Genomic DNA, 19,110 nt, shown 5'->3' on the forward strand with positions numbered 1-19,110 from the left:
CAATCAATCAATCAAATCAATGAATGCCTACTGAGGCTATGGTGCTGTTAAGTTATTGTGGCTCAATGTGCCATTTTTTTAATTTTGTTTTAATGTACTATTATTTAATATATAATATTGTTTTAGTTGCTTAAGAGATATTCCTGGCTCTGAATTTGCTCATTGCTATTTTTATGTTTTTGTGCATTATTTTTTGCCGTAATCAGGTTACTAATCAGTTACTCAGTACTCGAGTAGTTTTTTTCACAACATACTTTTACTCAAGTAAATATTTGGGTGGTAATCCTTATTTTTACTTGAGTAATAAATCTCTAAGGTAACTGTACTCTTACTTGAGTACAATTTCTGACTACTCTACCCACCTCTGCTACTATGGTAGTAACCCCAACAAAAAGGAATACATGCAGAACATAACATCTTAACGCAAGAGCAGGTTAATTGAGAGAGAAAAACATGGAGCCCTAGTGGGACTAACATATCGTACTAGTGGGACTTACATATCGTACTAGAAAATGTCAACACAACATTGCTAAGTGTCCCGACTAATTATAGCACGGACGCCAAAAGCTGATTTATGCAGCTGAAACTTGATGATTGACTGACACTTTTGGCTGTTGTGTGGCTATCCACTGAAAATTAATGGATAAACTAAATAAGTTGTTTTACTCATTGATTTCCTTGGCCACAGTATATGACATGTGCAAAACTTTTGTCGCGCAACTCAATGCAATCTTCAGTGTTAATTTTCACAGCACTGTTTAATTGAATTTTTGGCTATAGTCTTCCCAAAAAGTTTGACTAAAATTTGGTCCTTTAAAATAATTTGAATTCAGTCAATATTTAGTTGGCTAAATTTCACAACATTTAACCTGCTATAATTTACAAAACATTTAATTCACTAAAATATAGAATAAAAAAGAAAAAGCATCCCTAAGGTTTCCCTTGAAAGCACCCACATTTAGACTAACTGCAAAGCATTTCCTTAACATGAACATAGCATAAGTTCCAAAAAACATTTTTTCAAATTTATTCTAGCTTCATAAAGTTTGTCTATCAGATTAGGCACTTACATTTTCTTCAAAAACCGTCAGTTTTGTCTGTTTCTATCGTGCACAAGACATCAAAGCATCTTGAATCTTGTTCGTACTGTCGGAGTAAGGTCCACAGTGCACTTATTTTACACTCAGGCAGTATTCCACATTTCAACTCCACGATGATATCCTAGAGTTGGCACACGTTGGAAACCGTAAGGTTGCCTCCATAGGTGCTCAAATGGATTCAGGTCTAAAGAAATTGTGGCGACATTACTGTGAAGGTGAGGTGTTTATGGTCAGTATCATGTTTGAAATCTGCCATCTGGCCTCGCTTCCTAATGGAGGGCATCATGTTCTGCTTTAAAATTTTACAGTACATTATCAAATTTGTATCAGTGTATCACAGCTCCCCAATCTGTCGCCACTCAAGATGCCTCAGACAAGGATTGAGTCGAGGAATGATACAATGATTTTGGAAATGGATTGTTTTTCAGTGGAGAGTACAAGTTGTACAATTTCAGTCCTGTAGTGTTCAATTTTGAGTAGGCATTCTGTAATGAAATTGGTACAAAGTAAGTGATGTACTTGTGAGGTACCGCAATCTGCAGAGGTGGGTAGAGTAGCCAGAAATTGTACTCAAGTAAGAGTACAGTTACTTTAGAGATTTATTACTCAAGTAAAAGTAAGGAGTAGTCACCCAAATATTTACTTGAGTAAAAGTAAAAAGTATGTTGTGAAAAAACTACTCAAGTACTGAGTAACTGATGAGTAACCTGTTCGTTTAATGATTATGGCAACAAGTAATGCACAAAAACATAAAAATTGCAATGAGCAAATTAATAGCCAGGAATATCTCTTAAGCAACTAAAACAATAATATATATTAAATAATAATACATTAAAATAAAAAATTAAGGCAAATTGAGCCACAATAACTTAACAGCACCATAGGCTCAGTAGGCATTTATTGATTGATTGATTGATTGATTGAAACTTGTATTAGTAGATTGCACAGTACAGTACATATTCTGTACAATTGACCACTAAATGGTAACACCCCAATATGTTTTTGTACGTTAATCAATTACTTAATACATGACCAAGTCGAGGTGATCTACCTCATATATACATATACATACACACACATATCATATATATATATATATATATATATATATATATATATATATATATATATATATATACAGTATATAATTTATAGTTATTTATTTTGCCGTTTTTGTTGACATGTTAAAGGTGTTTTAATGAATATACATACATGTTTAACATATAGATTCCTATCTTTCATAAAGACAAGAATATAAGTTGGTGTATTACCTGATTCTGATGACTTGTATTGATTGGAATCAGACAGTATAGTGCTGATAATGTCCACATTTTCAAATGGAGGAGAAAAAAAGTTCCTCTTTTCTGTCTAATACCAAATGAAAGTCGTTGGTTGTTGGCATCTTATTTGTCCAGCTTCCATATTCATTTTTATACACTTTACAAGAAATAAATTGGCGGCAAACGCCGTAGCTTGCTCGCTTGTTTGCGCTGTCTTTCGTAGACCCTTATTTTGTTAGCGCAGGCGCGATGGATTGTAGCTTCCGCCCGATTGTAGCTGAGATAGGCGCCAGCACCCCCTGTGACCCCAAAAGGGAATAAGCGGTAGAAAATGGATGGATGGAGGCGCGATGGAGCGGCGCTTTTATTGTGAAGACAGGAACTGTGCGATCAGTCTTTAGGCTTTTGACGGGAAGTACAGTTTAAATAAAATGTGTCTTTTTTCCTTTACACTTTTGATCGATTGATTGAAACTTTTATTAGTAGATTGCACAGTACAGTACATATTCTGTACAATTGACCACTAAATAGTAACACCTCAATAAGTTTTTCTACTTTTTTAGGTCGGATTCGACTTGTGCCGGTCACGTGACCACCTGGTTTTTTTTGATTGGTCCAACGTCACCAGTGACTGCATTTGATTGGTGAAACGCAGGCATGCGTAGTTCCTGCTTTAAATGCGTGTCTGACAAAATCAAAACAAACAAAGCGTGCATTAACAGATCGATAAAAAAAATAGTAGCGAGTAGCGAGCTGATTGCAGATAAATGGAGCGGAGTAAAAGTAGTGTTTCTTCTCTATAAATATACTCAAGTAAAAGTAAAAGTATGTTTCATAAAAACTACTTTTAGAAGTACAATTTATCCCAAAAGTTACTCAAGTAGATGTAACGGAGTAAATGTAGCGCGTTACTACCCACCTCTGGCAATCTGTGGTACAGTACAAAAACACATAGATTCATCAATTAACTAATTATTTGGCGTACTTTGATAAGATTGCATTTTTCCGTTAGGTTGGATTTTGGGGAGAATTTCTGGGAACATCTTAATTAAACAATATCAACAGATATGGTGAAAACTTTTCCTAATTTGTGAAGAAGCATGTTAAGTATTTCTGCAGGGTATTTCTAACTCATGTCTCTACCCACACACTGTGCTTGATCATTGTCACCTCTGCCCACAAGAAAGTACCTGAGATATATGAGTGTTAAACCTGATAACTGACATCTTCTCTGTAACAGGAACCGTGTGAGGGTTAGACTAAAGGTCATTTTTTTCCCATTGATGGTAGCAGGGATGTCAGTTTGTAGGCTTCGATACTTTTTTCGCATCCACCGAAAAGTGGAAAATTGAAGCCGGCCTCCAGATTTGAAAACTAAACTTGTGTTTCAGTAAATTCTTTGAATTCTGTCGGAACATAATTCACTTCATACCTATAGCAACAATTCTGACGTGTCAATGGTAACACCAACTTCTTAGGTATCTTTTATCAGAAACTTCGTATTTTCTTTGTCTTCTTGCAAAGTGAACACAAGAGTTTGTGTCCACTTTGCAAGGACACAAAGAAAATACGAAGTTTCTGATACCTCCTCACATACATTTAACAAAGAAAGGTCAGCCATTAGATTTGAGCTCAGACTCCTCTATCTGTGAGGTTGATGTGCAATCCACTTTCTTCCATTCAAACAAAAATCCATGATGTAAATTGTTTACATTTTTTATACTGTAGTTGTGACAAAGGTCTGAATGGCGGAGAAAGTGCATTATCCTTGCGCCGGTCACCCCTTTCCTCGTTAACTTTGACTATACTGCAGATTTTATCACCGTTTAATATCTCAAAGTTTTAGGTGTTTGCACTGAGTTGTTTGTTTTTGATTGGTTGTACATGTAATGGTCATACTTGGTATAGAGATGTGTTTCAGTCCCAGATTCTTGAGATGTCAACACCTATTGAAATGGCTCTGAGCCATCTCAAATGTCACATTGTAATCTCCAGCAACATTCCATAAGCCTCCATGAATCCTGAGCTGCACACTGGAGCCTTGCCCTTATCAGTGTCCACCCTTTCGCTAACATTCCCAGGGAGCTGCACTTTAATTTTGCTAATCTTAAAATTAGATTCTGAACTACAATGTTGTGGGGAAGCTTTCTTCACCATTTACTCATTTTTCTTTTTTTATTTGCATGATTGACAGAATTGTATTAGTTAGAGGTCGATTAAAAATCAGTCAAGAGCTCAAGCCTGGTCAACTCTTTAGCCAAAATGTACGATCCCAACCCTAATCTTGGTCAGAAGTCAGATGGAAAAAAGCCCTCTTACAATGGATTGGACAAATGCCGAGCTTCTTTCTCTTCCTCTCCTCAGAAACGCTGCATGTTTCTGACTTCCCAGATGGAGCATTTGCTAAACATGCAGGGCATTGTCCTAGCCCGGCTGGACAGTTTGTCCCAGGGTGTGAGAATAATAAATTGTCAGGCATTTATGCGTTAGGCGCGTCGTGGTCATTCTGCTGATGTCGGACAAAAAGATGGCTCGGAAGTAGTGGTCGCACCTACGGAGATTTGGCGGGCATTTTAGAGTCAGGGACCTAGTTTAGAAGGAGTAGACATTCTGGGAGGAACTCAGCAGTTGGTCAACTTCATTAAGGAGGTGATGAAGCGCTCTCAGGGTAGTGGAGCTGGTTTTAAAAAGTCTGAAAACCAATCCAAATACAAGGTAATGATTGTTGTCTTATATCAGAAAATCAAACAGGGATGGATTGTATGCCCTTTCTTTATCTATAATTCTAATTACTTCACATTTGTCTTTTGGAGCTGGTTGTTTCCCATATGTAGGCAGCGTATCAAAGCCTGTTGCTGGCATTTTTCACTATAATATATTTCGGACCAAAGGGCCCACGGGATTAAAAGGCTAAAAGGCGCACTGCAGATAAGCGGGTCTATTCAGGTCTTTTTTTTTATACAAAAGACACACCGGATTATTAAGCGCATTAAAGTGGTCATATAATGATTTTTTGTCTAAATTTAACACTAAAACTACCAGGATTTTTCTGCCTACCTAGAAGTACCAGAGAGGGGTCATTTGACCCGGCGGCTTTTACCGAATACACTAATCACTCATTTTGTTATGGTAATAAGGCTGTTAGGGGCCGTGTGATTGGGGGGGGGGGGGGGGGGTCACACCTTACATTGGTAACAGCCAAGACAAACAGGGACAGACAGCTTCTTCCCAAGGGCTGTCATCCTCCAAAATCACCACAGGTAAATAGCAACTTGCATGAAGATATCAGCAGCAAAGACAGATAGCACAGTTTGGCGGACAGTGTGTTACAGTTTTTCTCCATTGGTTTGGCTCATTTCTTGAAACTGAGATGTCAGTCTCAAAACATGGACAAATACCAAAACTAATTTGCGGTTCCTCACAACAGAATGGCATTTATCATTGCTTTCATCAAATTTCAAATGCTTTTGTACATGTCTCAATCATTTAGTACATCCTTGCAAATGGCTATGTACAAGTATCCTACAGTTAACACAATCAGCTTACATTTAGTACCTCAATACTAAAAGCTTGCCTTGGGGTCGCCTTCCCCACACAGGCTCAAGCGACTCTGTGACTCAAGGGACAGCTGTGAGCTGCTAACAGCCACATTTCCACAACAAAAGGAGTGTCCGCAGGGGGTCCAAAGGGTCAAATGACCCTCTTGTGGGTCTTTTAGGTAAAAAGGTCGATTGCCCCCTCTGTGGTAGTTCTAGTCTTAAAACACTATCTTGTGATCCACTTAACATGTGATGGGGGTTCTTTGGTGAAAGTGTTGCATAGATTATGTTTTACAGACTATTTTCAACTAGCTTTCTGAGTGTCTCTTCAGGATGCGCCGTTTTGTGGGCGATCTTATTTACATGGCTCACCTTCGCCAGCGTCTTCTCCCCGTCATCTTTGTTGTAGCGGTGTAGCATGCAAAGACGAGAGTGGAAGAAGTGTCAAAAGATGGACCTAACTGTTTGAATGACATTCAGACTTTACTTGAATCAATAACGGAGCAGCATCTTCTCATCAGTGACTCAATAATGCAACATCAACGCCGAAAATGTGTCCCGTCAAAAACTGTCCGACCGGAACCCCCTAAAACTAAAGTTCCGTGGGTGAATTATGTAAACCCACTACAGTTTTTAGCGCTTTGATAGCTGGTCTACTAACAGATATAAGTAAGATCTTTACGCTACTTTATATTACAAATGGCAACAGCGTAAGATGAATGCCACATAAGAATGTAGAGAAAAAGAAGAAGTTTATGACTACGGTGTCAGACTACAATGGCGCACGATTGCACATTTTCAGGACTTATGCAGATCCCGAATACACAGGTACCAGAAGGGAAGAAAAGTTGGTTTTGCATAATATTGCGAAACAAAACGCCAGGTAAAACGTTTACTATTAGGTGCTATTTTGTGGTCTTCATACACACGCACCATAATAATACTCATGTTTAATGCACCAACAATTCATCAAGAAAATTCATAGACAAAGTCGTACTAATAACATTTTGACAGATTTTTGAGCTCCGTGTGTAATGTTCTATATTTCCAATGGAACATTTAAAGTTTTGGTGTTGTTTACTGCCACCATATTGCAGTCTATGTGTATCTCTTATGTATGACTGCCATTTACTGGTCACACTTATCATTACACTATGTACAAAGCTAAAATTGCTTCCAGGTCAGTAAGCACCAGAGGTGGGTAGAGTAGCCAGAAATTGTACTCAAGTAAGAGTACAGTTACTTTAGAGATTTATTACTCAAGTAAAAGTAAGGAGTAGTCACCCAAATATTTACTTGAGTAAAAGTAAAAAAGTATGTTGTGAAAAAACTACTCAAGTACTGAGTAACTGATGAGTAACCTGATTACGGCAACAAATAATGCACAAAAACATAAAAATAGCAATGAGCAAATTCAGAGCCAGGAACATCTCTTAAGCAACTAAAACAATAATATATATTAAATAATAGTACATTAAAATAAAATTTAAAAAATGGCACATTGAGCCACAATAACTTAACAGCACCATAGCCTCAGTAGGCATTCATTGATTTGATTGATTGATTGATTGATTAAAACATATATTAGTAGATTGTACAGTACAGTACATATTCCGTACAATTGACCACTAAATGGTAACACCCCAATAAGTTTTTCAACGTTTATCAATTACTTAGTAAATGACCAAGTCGAGGTGATCTACCTCATCTATACATATACACACATATCATGTATATATATATATATATATTAAATATATATATACATTTATATATACAGTATATAATTTATATTAATTTATTTTTGCCGTTTTTGTTCACATGTTGAAGGTGTTTTAATGAATATACATGCATGTTTAACATATAGATTCCTATATTTCATGAAGACAAGAATATAAGTTGGTGTATTACCTGATTCTGATGACTTGCATTGATTGGAATCAGACGTTCACGTTTTCAAATGGAGGAGAAAAAAAGTTCCTCTTTTCTGTCTAATACCACATGAAAGTCGTTGGTTTTTGGCATCTTATTTGTCCAGCTTCCATATTCGTTTTTATACACTTTACAAGAAATACATTGGCGGCAAACTCCGTAGCTTGCTAGCTTGTTTGCGCTGGCTTTCGGAGACTCTTATTTTGTTAGCGCAGGCGCGATGGAGCGGCGCTTTTATTGTGAAGACAGGAACTGTGCGATCAGTCTTTAGGCTTGTGGCGGGAAGTACGGTTGAAATAAAAAGTGTCTTTTTTCCTTTACACTTTTGATTGATTAATTGATTGATTGAAACTTTTATCAGTAGATTGCACAGTACAGTACATAATCCGTACAATTGACCACTAAATGGTAACACCCCAATAAGTTTTTTAACCTGTTTAAATTGGGTCATGTGACCGCCTGGCTCTGTTTGATTGGTCCAACGTCACCAGTGACTGCATGTGATTGGTGAAACGCAGGCATGCGTAGATTCTACTTTGAAGCTCTGTCATTAACCAAAACAAACATTAATAGATCGATTAAAAAAAGTAGCGAGTAACGAGCTGAATGTAGATAAATGGAACGGAGTAAAAGTAGCGTTTCTTCTCTATAAATATACTCAAGTAAAAGTAAAAGTATGTTACATAAAAATTACTCGTAGAAGTACAATTTATCCCGAAAGTTACTCAAGTAAATGTAACGGAGTAAATGTAGCGCGTTACTACCCACCTCTAGTAAGCACAACCAGAATTATGCCGTACATTAGGCGCACTGGATTATAAGGCGCACTGTCGATTTTGGAAAAAATTAAAGGATTTTAAGTGCTGTTTATAGTCCTAATAATACAATAATTGTTGGGTAGAGCTTTGGGTCATGTGGAAAAATGTACAACAACCCCGATTGTGGTGTTTGTTTCTTTACCTTCTCAACAGCTAAATCTTTTTTCAATAATCAGAAGCAATGAACATTCACCTATTTAAACACATTTTGTTGCAAAAGTGTCTAAGATTATTTTTGATTTGACAAGACACAATCCTGTTAACTTTTGATCGATTGCAGCTGATAGATGTAGATGCTGGAGTCTTATAAAACTAGATTTTTTAATGAACAAGTGTAAAGTATTAATTTACGTTGAATCCATTTTGGCATCAACGCAATGGCTACCGCGCCCGGGAATCGTTTATGGTGATCTAACCCCCAATTCCAACCCTTGATGCTGAGTGCCAAGCAGAAGGCAATGGGTCCCATTTTTTTTATAGTCCTTGGCATGACTCGGCCGGGGTTTGAACTCCCAACCTACCGATCTTATGGCGGACACTCTAACCACTAGGCCACCTTAAGAGAAAGCAATTGCTGCTATTTCGGATACGACGCGGCAAGAGAACATTTGAATGCCGAGGCCAGCTGTGATTCTACTTAGCGAAAAACTTTGTCCGTTTGTCGAAAGAGAGTCAACGATGTGATAAAAAAGGTAGCGTGTGCTTTGTATTACCTGGCCGTCGAGGGAAGACTACGGAAAACGGCGAATGCTTTTGGACTGGTAAAGCAGAAAGTATCAGTAATTGTCCGCCATGTATGTCGCGGACTCAGCATTAAGGTCCCGAGTATATGAACAAAAACGAATGGACAACGAAGGTGAAAGCAAAAGAGTGAGGTGTGTCCTGACCAGATATTTAGATCCCTAGATTGATTGTTGTACAATGTTTTTTGTCACATTGTGTACTTTCACGTGTTTATTAAAGATTTGATTAATTTATGATTGCTCAGTTGTGATTCACTACAATAGGGCCCCACAGCCAACTGGATTCCAGTCCATTGAAATACCACAACACTGAATATTGTTCAGATAAGTTACATTTAAGAAATTGCACACAAAGCCACACTAGAGGTGACTATGACATGCGCATTTTCTGCGCATGCGTAATAGGTCGCATTGCGCCTGCGGACGGAGTGGGGAGGGGGTCTTAAACGGTGGCATTTTTGTGTGTGGACACAGATAAGGTTGGGAGGGATTTACCCTGGATGACCTTAGTGTAAACGGGGCGTTATGGGCATGTAGAGTTGGGTCTTATCAGCATAAAAGTGAAAGCTAACACCGTGTTTGCGTAAGGTGTGCATGTAGATGCTGGAGAATGCAGGGTCAATTTAAAGTGCATTTAGTGTCTTCAAAATAAATGTAAATCTACTCCATTGTTATAATTATTATTACGTTTAAGTTTACCCTCTTACAAAACAGTTCAGCATTTGTATGGATTGAAAAAAAAAATCAGGGAAAAATAGTGAAATCAAGGTTATAAATGATTTTGAATATTTTATTTGAGATAATTGACTATTAAGCCCTGACCAACCAGCGAACATCATGACACCTACACACCGGTTATGTGCCCATGAAGCACCCAAATACATTTTTTCTATTCCTTTAAAAAAATAGAAAGTACTTCTACGCTCAATTTAAATTGTGGATAAAAGACCCTTCACAGAAACTTTGATTTCCACTGACAATTCTCTATCACCATGGGCATGGACAAAAATATTAACAATTTACAATATTAACAATGAACGATAAAACGCTGAATATTGACAACATATGAACGTCACACTCCCTCTCGATTGACGCATTTTAAAATCAAGCGAAGGGGCTTCACGGTGGCAGAGGGGTTAGTGCGTCTGCCTCACAGTACAAAGTTCGTGCAGTCCTGGGTTCAAATCCAGGCTCAGGATCTTTCTGTGTGGAGTTTGCATGTTCTCCCCGTGAATGCGTGGGTTCCCTCCGGGTACTCCGGCTTCCTCCCACTTCCAAAGACATGCACCTGGGGATAGGTTGATTGGCAACACTAAATTGGCCCTAGTGTGTGAATGTGAGTGTAAATGGTGTCTGTCTATCTGTGTTGGCCCTGCGATGAGGTGACGACTTGTCCGGGGTGTACCCCGCCTTCCGCCCGATTGTAGCTGAGATAGGCGCCAGCACCCCCAGCGACCCCAAAAGGGAATAAGCGGTAGAAAATGGATGGATGGATGTAAAATCAAGCGAAATGCAACAAACAGCGGAATATGAACGCAAAGGGTAAAAAACCCCACCTACAATCTGATATATCTGATATATCACTAATCTTTAGAACTGTGTTGTAAAAATCTCCTTCCGCGTCTGTCCCTGACAGCCAAATTTCAAGCTGACACTCTGTGGAAACGCTCCCCGCTCACACTGCTTGGTGCCTCGTCTGAGATGCTGTGACTTAGATCACCATAGTAACAAGTATATCATGCAAATGCGCAGATTCTAAGCATTGAAATACTTTGTGTAGTTCAAGACTTACGGTCATTTGAAAACATCACTGCACATCATACTGGCAACTACTGTTTTGATCTTAAAGATCCAAAAAAGATATTTGGGAATGTCCTGCGGGCCAGATTGTAAAGCTGTATGCGGCCCCCGAGCCTTAATTTGCCCTAACGAACACCCCAAAAATGTAAAACTTATTAAAGACAACTAAGAGCAAAGCCGTACTTTCTTTTTTCGGTTCGATTCGTCACAACAGAAGGTAACTGTAGCTTCTTTCAAGGGAGCACGGATCCTTGTTAAAAAACTAAAACGACATACAGACCTGGGCAAATTAAGGCCAGCGTTAAGCGTTTCAATCCGGCCCGTCGGACATTCCCAAATAATGTATTTAGAACTTTAAGATCAAAACAGTAGCTGCCATTTTGATGTGCAGGGATGTTTTCAAATGACCGTAAGTCTTGAACTATACAAAGTACTTCAATGGTTGGAATCTGCGCTTTTGCATGATATACTTGTTACTATGGTAATCTAATTAGTTACTATGGTAATCTAAGTCACAGCAGCTCAGACGAGGCACCAAGCAGTGTGAGTGGGGGGCGTTTTCACAGAGTGTTTCCAGAGCCTGAAATGCGGTGTCAGGCCCATACACGGAAGGAGATTTTTACAACAAAGTTCTAAAGCTTAGTGATCTATCAGATATATCAGGTTGTAGGTGTTTATTTTTTTTCAACCCTATGCATTAATATGTTAGTGGAGGAGTTCAAGTACCTAGGAGTCTTGTTCACGAGTGGGGGAAGAGTGGATCGTGAGATCGACAGGCGGATCGGTGCGGCGTCTTCAGTAAAGCGGACGTTGTACCGATCCGTTGTGGTGAAGAAGGAGCTGAGCCGGAAGGCAAAGCTCTCAATTTACCGGTCGATCTACGTTCCCATCCTCACCTATGGTCATGAGCTTTGGGTCATGACCGAAAGGATAAGATCACGGGTACAAGCGGCCGAAATGAGTTTCCTCCGCCGTGTGGCGGGGCTCTCCCTTAGAGATAGGGTGAGAAGCTCTGTCACCCGGGAGGAACTCAAAGTAAAGCCGCTGCTCCTCCACATCGAGAGGAACCAGATGAGGTGGTTCGGGCATCTGGTCAGGATGCCACCCGAACGCCTCCCGAGGGAGGTGTTTAGGGCACGTCCAACCGGTAGGAGGCCACGGGGAAGACCTAGGACACGTTGGGAAGACTATGTCTCCCGGCTGGCCTGGGAACGCCTCGGGATCCCCCGGGAAGAGCTAGACGAAGTGGCTGGGGAAAGGGAAGTCTGGGCTTCCCTGCTTAGGCTGCTGCCCCCGCGACCCGACCTCGGATAAGCGGAAGAAGATGGATGGATGCATTAATATTTTTGCGTCGTTTTTAGCATTCAATCAGACATTATTGTGAGGTTTTGTATTAGTGTTCCTAAAAATAGAAATACTGGCCCCCAAACTGATTTGTTTTCTCAAAATTTGGCACCCGAGTCAAAATAGGCCTGACATATATGATAAACGATATGATGATGTAGATAAATATAGAAATTCAATAAAATCTCAAATTTATCTGTACTTTTATTTTTACCTGGTGTACTGTTGTGCTTAATTTCTTACTGATCTTTTATACATTTATAAATAAGCTTTATTATTTTTTTCTTTAATTTACTTGAAATACTGCTGTGATGGTATTTATTTTTTTTACAGAGTGGGCCTGAGATACAAAATGTTTGCATGTACTAAAACAAGTGCAAACTTGATAGCACACATAAAGTTGATCAGCTCAACTTGTGCGTGTCTTAAACAATCCATTAATCGTGTCTGTCTTGATGAGTGTATGCATAATATACGCTGATCATCAGAAAATCCACAATATGTGTTTTTATTTAGTACATATAGTTTAAGTTTGAAACCTCCCGAAAATACAGGAACTGTTCAATCGTCTCATGATGTCCATCCTTCAGGATAGCACAGAAAACTCACAGTGTAAGAAGTTGAAAGTTTTAGTTTGGTATGTAGAGTATTCTATGCCGTGTGCAACAAAGCTGAAATCTATTTTCCTATATTAAGTCAGTGCATGAGGAACTGTTAAAACTAAGTACTGTTGGAACTTCAACACTAATTTGAATTGTTCTTTTGTTTTTTCTTTCTTTTGGGAAAGGACACCAAGAATAAAGGCAAACTGAAATTTAAGAGCCTGAAGGCCCAGACGAAGAAGAGATCCCTGGAAACATCAGGTAGACCACCAGAAACATTACATGCTTACATAAATATGAATACATACAGTATATGTATATATATGGATATGTGTGTGTGTGCGTGTGTGACTGCGTGCGTGTGTGTGTGTGTTTGTGTATTAGGGATGTCATTACAGAAAAACCTATGTATTCAGGGGCAGTAGTGACAGTACAGTTCCACAAGGGGGTGATGTTGCTCTATGTTTAATTATTTATATGCATACTATATATAATAATACATAGTACTAAATATTACAGATGTCCGAAAATATCGCCCGAAAAAATACTTTAAAATGTAATATCGGAAATTATCGGTATTGGTTTCAACCCCCCAATTTTCCTGTGAGACTCCAGTCACCCCAGTCACATAATATATGCGGCTTCCACACACACATGAGTGAATGCAACGCATACTTGATCAACAGCCATACAAGTCACACTGGCGTGGCCGTATAAACAACTTGAACTCTGTTACAAATATGCGCCACACTGTGAACCCACACCAAACAAGAATGACAAAGACATTTCTGGAGAACATCCGCACCGTAACACAACATAAACACAACAGAACAAACACCCAGAACCCCTTGAAGCACTGACTCTTCCGGGATGCTACAATATACACCCCCCCGCTACCACCAAACCATGCATCCCCGAACCCCGCCCACCCCAACACCGCCCCACTGTGGGCACAAGGGAGAAGACAATCAAGAACAGGAAGAACACGGAGAACTAACGATCGCTTACGGTACGCCAACAGAAGGTTGTATTCCGGCGAGGAATGTCAGGTTGTGCAGGCTTATGAAGGGAGATGTGACCATCTGCGCCAGGTGTGCAGATTGCTGATCGCCCACATGCCGCCAAGGCTGTGATGTGGCTAGCGCGAGCAGGGGCATGTCTCGGCGTGCTGCCAACGGACACAGCTGCCGGAGAAAAGCGGGTTTGAGCCCGCGCCGTGACAAAACCGTCATTTATTAATGCATTTTAGGCAACACGCCTTACTTCCTGAATACTGAAGTGCCGCAGAGCCTGCTCATGCGCACTAGAGCCCTTCGGCTCATGAAACATGCACTTTGCTTTGAAGGCAGCCATTGTAGCCATTCGTTTTACTTCATTTCTATCGCTTCTACTTCCGTGGAGTCTCAGTGTGCGTTTAAGAGCGCAATGCTGTTGGAGGAGAACAATATGCTTCCCTCAGCTGCTGGGACTGAGAGTTACCATGCATAAGGGGATGTGTCGCGAATGTTGCCACAACTTGTTTATAAAATCTTTCATTTATTGACTGGGATGCTCACTTTTCCTTTATTTCACTGCTAACTTTGTCAGTGTTTCAATAACATCAATACTAGCTAAAATATTTTGTCATTTCAACGAATTGAACACTGGCTGAGTTGTCCGTCAGGCACAAAGATTGTATATTAGACGTGCGAGGTATCACTCTTTTCGTTGGCTAAACTGTTGCACTGAGGGACATGGTTGTTGTTGAAGAACTACGCTTGTTAATTTGATTTTGTCTGCATTAGCCAAACTACTTTGTGTTTTATATTGATATCAAAAAGTAAACACCATGTTTTTTACATTACTTGTGTTTTTTTTCATTCCACAAAGTAATTACTTTAATAGCCATTCACGTGACATAGCATTTTTTTGGTGTGTGATTAATTCATATGCGGCATATTTCTGCTCAAACTCTCAATGGATCTGTCCTGATTTATTTGGTGCATTTTTATTAGATATTACAAATTACATGAATGCGTGGCTTTCATACCCCAACACTGTTCTACCAAACATAATGAACAATCCTGATTAATAATTGTGATTTCAATAGTGATAAAAAATAAGTACAATAATAATAATATTTTCATACGTGACATCCGTAATATGTGTAAATATATATATACACACTGTATATATATATATATATGTCGATCCATCCATTTCCTACCGCTTATTCCCTTTGGGGTCGCGGGGGGCGCTGGCGCCTATCTCAGCTACAATCGGGCGGAAGGCGGGGTACACCCTGGACAAGTAGCCACCTTATCGCAGGGCCAACACAGATAAACAAACAACATTCACAAACACATTCACACACTAGGGCCAATTTAGTGTTGCCAATCATATATATATACAGTATATACTGTGAATATATATATATATATATGGGCTTCAGAGGGGTTAGTGTGTCTGCCTCACAATACGAAGTTCCTGCATTCCTGGGTTCAAATCCAGGCTCGGGATCTTTCTGTGTGGAGTTTGCATGTTCTCCCCGTGAATGCGTGGGTTCCCTCCGGGTACTCCGGCTTCCTCCCACTTCCAAAGACATGCACCTGGGGATAGGTTGATTGGCAACACTAAATTGGCCCTAGTGTGTGAATGTGAGTGTGAATGTTGTCCGTCTATCTGTGTTGGCCCTGCGATGAGGTGGCGACTTGTCCAGGGTGTACCCCGCCTTCCGCCCGATTGTAGCTGAGATAGGCGCCAGCGCCCCCCGCGACCCCAAAAGGGAATAAGTGGTAGAAAATGGATGGATGGATATATATATATATATATATATATATATATATATATATATATATATATATATATATATATATATTCTCTGTTTTCTACTGAGTTGTTTCCATGGACAATGTTTGTCATAAAGTATTATGAACTTGTTTAAGAAATGTCCATTTGCTTCATCAACCTCTTTTTCATTGTACACACTGTCCCAATTTGGCTTTTCTAGATCAATTTTGAAAGCAATCATCCTCTTCTCTTTGCAAAGTCTTCAATATGTCCTTTTGTCTTCTTGTATTTCTTGTATTGTGAAAACTGGCAGATGATCACTAACGTCGGTTATGAGTAGACCACTTGTAGTGTTATTATCGAAATCATTGGTAAAAATGTCAATAAGCGTGGCACAGTGTAATAATAATAATAATAATAATAATGGATTAGATTTATATCGCGCTTTTCTATTGTTAGATACTCAAAGCACTCACAGAGAAGTGGGAACCCATCATTCATTCACACCTGGTGGTAAACTACATCTGACGGAAGCGTGGCTGCCAGTTTGCGTCCACTACCAATCATTCATTCATCATTCATTCACCGGTGTGAGCGGCACCGGGGGGCATACTTGCCAACACTCCCGGATTTTCCGTGAGACTCCCGAAATTCAGCGCCTCTCCCGAAAACCTACTGGAAGAAATTTTCTCCCGAAAATCTCCCGAAATTCAGCGGAGCTGGAGGCCACGCCCCCTCGAGCTCCAAGCAAACCTTAACTGGGACAGCCTGTTTTCATGCCCGTTTTCCCACTACATAAACAGCCTGCCTGCTCAATCACGTTACAACAGTGGTCCCCAAGGCCGCGGATCGATTGGTACCGGGCCGCAGAAGAATTTTTTATAAATTTTTATTATTTTTTAATTTAAAAAAAAAAGAAAAACAATTTTTTAATGTATTTTTTTTATTTTTATTAAAACAACATAAAAAATACAAGGTACGCTTACAATTAGTGCACCAACCCCCCCAAAAAACTCCCTTTTTCATGACAAAGGAAAAAAAATCAAAAAAAAAATTGCCCCGCCCACCCAATGGAGGTCTCAAGGTTGGCAAGTATGACCGGGTGCAAGGGTGGTGTCCTGCCCAAGGACACAACGGCAGTGATTTGGATATCAATAGGTGAGAAGCGAACCTGCAACCCTCAGGTTTCTGGCACAGCCTCTCTACCCACTACGCCACGCCGCTCGCTTCCTCTCATTCTGCTTGGCTCTTAAGAGAGTTGTTTTCCCAGGACATGTATGATTTTGTAGTTGAACCTCAACAGTCTTAGCCTAAATCTAAGAATTCTTGGAGGAAGATCATCCAAAGACCGAGAGCCAAGCAGCGTGATTAAAGGTTTGTGATCAATTCTCATTCTAGAGGGGGGGGTTGCCCACATCTGAGGTCCTCTCCAAGGTTTTTCATAGTCAGCATTGTCACTGGCGTCCCACTGGATGTGAATTCTCCCTGCCCACTGGGTGTGAGTTTTCCTTGCCCTTTTGTGGGTTCTTCCGAGGATGTTGTAGTCGTAATGATTCGTGCAGTCCTTAGAGACATTTGTGATTTGGGGCTATATAAATAAACATTGATTGATTGATTGACTGTGAATTTCAAGCCAAGCAGATATGAGCTGAGTTGCTCACAGGACCATGTTGCCGCTAGTGCTTCTTTTTCTATTTGCGCGTACTGGACCTCTGTGGGCGTCAGGCTCCGTGATATGTACACAACAGATCTCCACCTACCATCTGTCTGCTGCAGCAGGAGGACCGCTCCAAGTCCATATGAAGACGCATCTGCCGATACCAATGTTTCTTTCTTAGGACTGTATTGTGCAAGGACTGGAGGAAAACTCAGTTCTTTTTGTATTTTTTCAAAGGCTGTTTTCTGTTGTGTGTCCCAGGTCCATGTGCTGTCACCTTTTTAACAGGTCACGTAGGGGTTTTGTGAGAGCTGGTAGACTAGTTGAGAACTTGCCAAGGTAACAACATAACAACATAACATTCACCATTCCAATGAACCGGCGGACCTCCTCCACATTGCAAGGTTCGGACATGTTTTTAATGGAGCTGATTTTGTCTGGATCAGCCTCGATTCCTGATGCGCTTATGTTTTGTCCAAGGGATTTCACTTTTTCCACTGAGAATTCACATTTTTCATTGAGGATGAGGCTCGCTTTTTCACACCTTTTCAGTACTTCCTGCAGCCTTTCATCATGCTCTTTTTTGTATTTTCCATAGACTAAGATGTCATCTGCATGGCACAGAGCGCCCTTTGCCCCTGCGATTATATGTGAGATTTTCAGCTGAAAATGCTCAGGCGCGGAAGAAATACCAAAGGGGAGCCTCTGAAAGCAATATCTTCCGAAGGGGGTAATAAAAGTTGTTAAAGGCTGGGATTTTTCATGTGGAGGAACTTGCCAGAAACCAGATGTTGCATCTAATTTTGAAAAGACTCTTGCCCCCTCAAGCTGCACCAGTGTCTCATCAACTGCAGGCAGTATGTGTCTCTCTCTGCACACGCTGTCGTTAAGTCGGGGAGGTCCACACAAATACGAGGTTTCTTATTTGGCTTGGGGACCACTACCATCCCTCATTCTATTGACCCCCATTGCTTCCATCCTGTCTATTTCTTCTTTAACTTGTTCTTTCATAGGTAATGGAACTCTGCGCGGGGATGAGAGAGCATAAGGAACTGCTCCATTCTTCAGTTTTATCTAGTAACTTCCTTGTAGCTTTCCAAGCCCTAAAAAAACTTTTGGGAACATAGCTCTGTATTGATGGCTCGCTTCTTGTTTCTCCTCCTGTACTGAAGCTAACTATTGAACCAGGTTCAGCTTTATTAAAGCAGGAAGTCCCATTAGTGGCATCACCAGGTTTGTCACCACGTATACATTCTGCCTTATTTCTCTTTTTTCTGTTTTAATGTGTGCTTTCATGATGCTCAAAACCTTCAATGGACATTTATCTGGACCTTTAATCTTCTTAGGTGGTGTCTTCAGCCTGCCATCACGTGCTCTCAAGTACATGGAAGATGGAATAGCTGTAACTGAGGCTCCTGAGTCTAGTTTAAATGTTGCTTTCTTTCCGTTGAGGCTGATTCAATTCCTTCGATGTTAACTGTCCCTATGAAAGCTACGTCACTATAGCTTTCACTCTTTGAGATGAT

General features: G+C 40.1%; 1 protein-coding gene across 3 annotated transcripts in view; it reads left to right on the plus strand.

Annotated features, from left to right (window-relative positions):
* The window catches only part of mylk4b (myosin light chain kinase family, member 4b), a 103,813-nt gene that overhangs the window by 44,105 nt on the left and 40,598 nt on the right, over window positions 1-19,110 (plus strand). For all 3 annotated transcript variants that reach the window (XM_061883745.1, XM_061883746.1, XM_061883747.1), the window contains one exon: window positions 13,344-13,419. In XM_061883745.1, the coding sequence (XP_061739729.1) occupies window positions 13,344-13,419 (76 nt within the window). The remainder of the gene's footprint in view (window positions 1-13,343; window positions 13,420-19,110) is intronic.

The sequence above is a fragment of the Nerophis ophidion genome, linkage group LG22, assembly GCF_033978795.1.
Source record: "Nerophis ophidion isolate RoL-2023_Sa linkage group LG22, RoL_Noph_v1.0, whole genome shotgun sequence".
NCBI classification, from domain to species: Eukaryota; Metazoa; Chordata; class Actinopteri; order Syngnathiformes; family Syngnathidae; genus Nerophis; species Nerophis ophidion.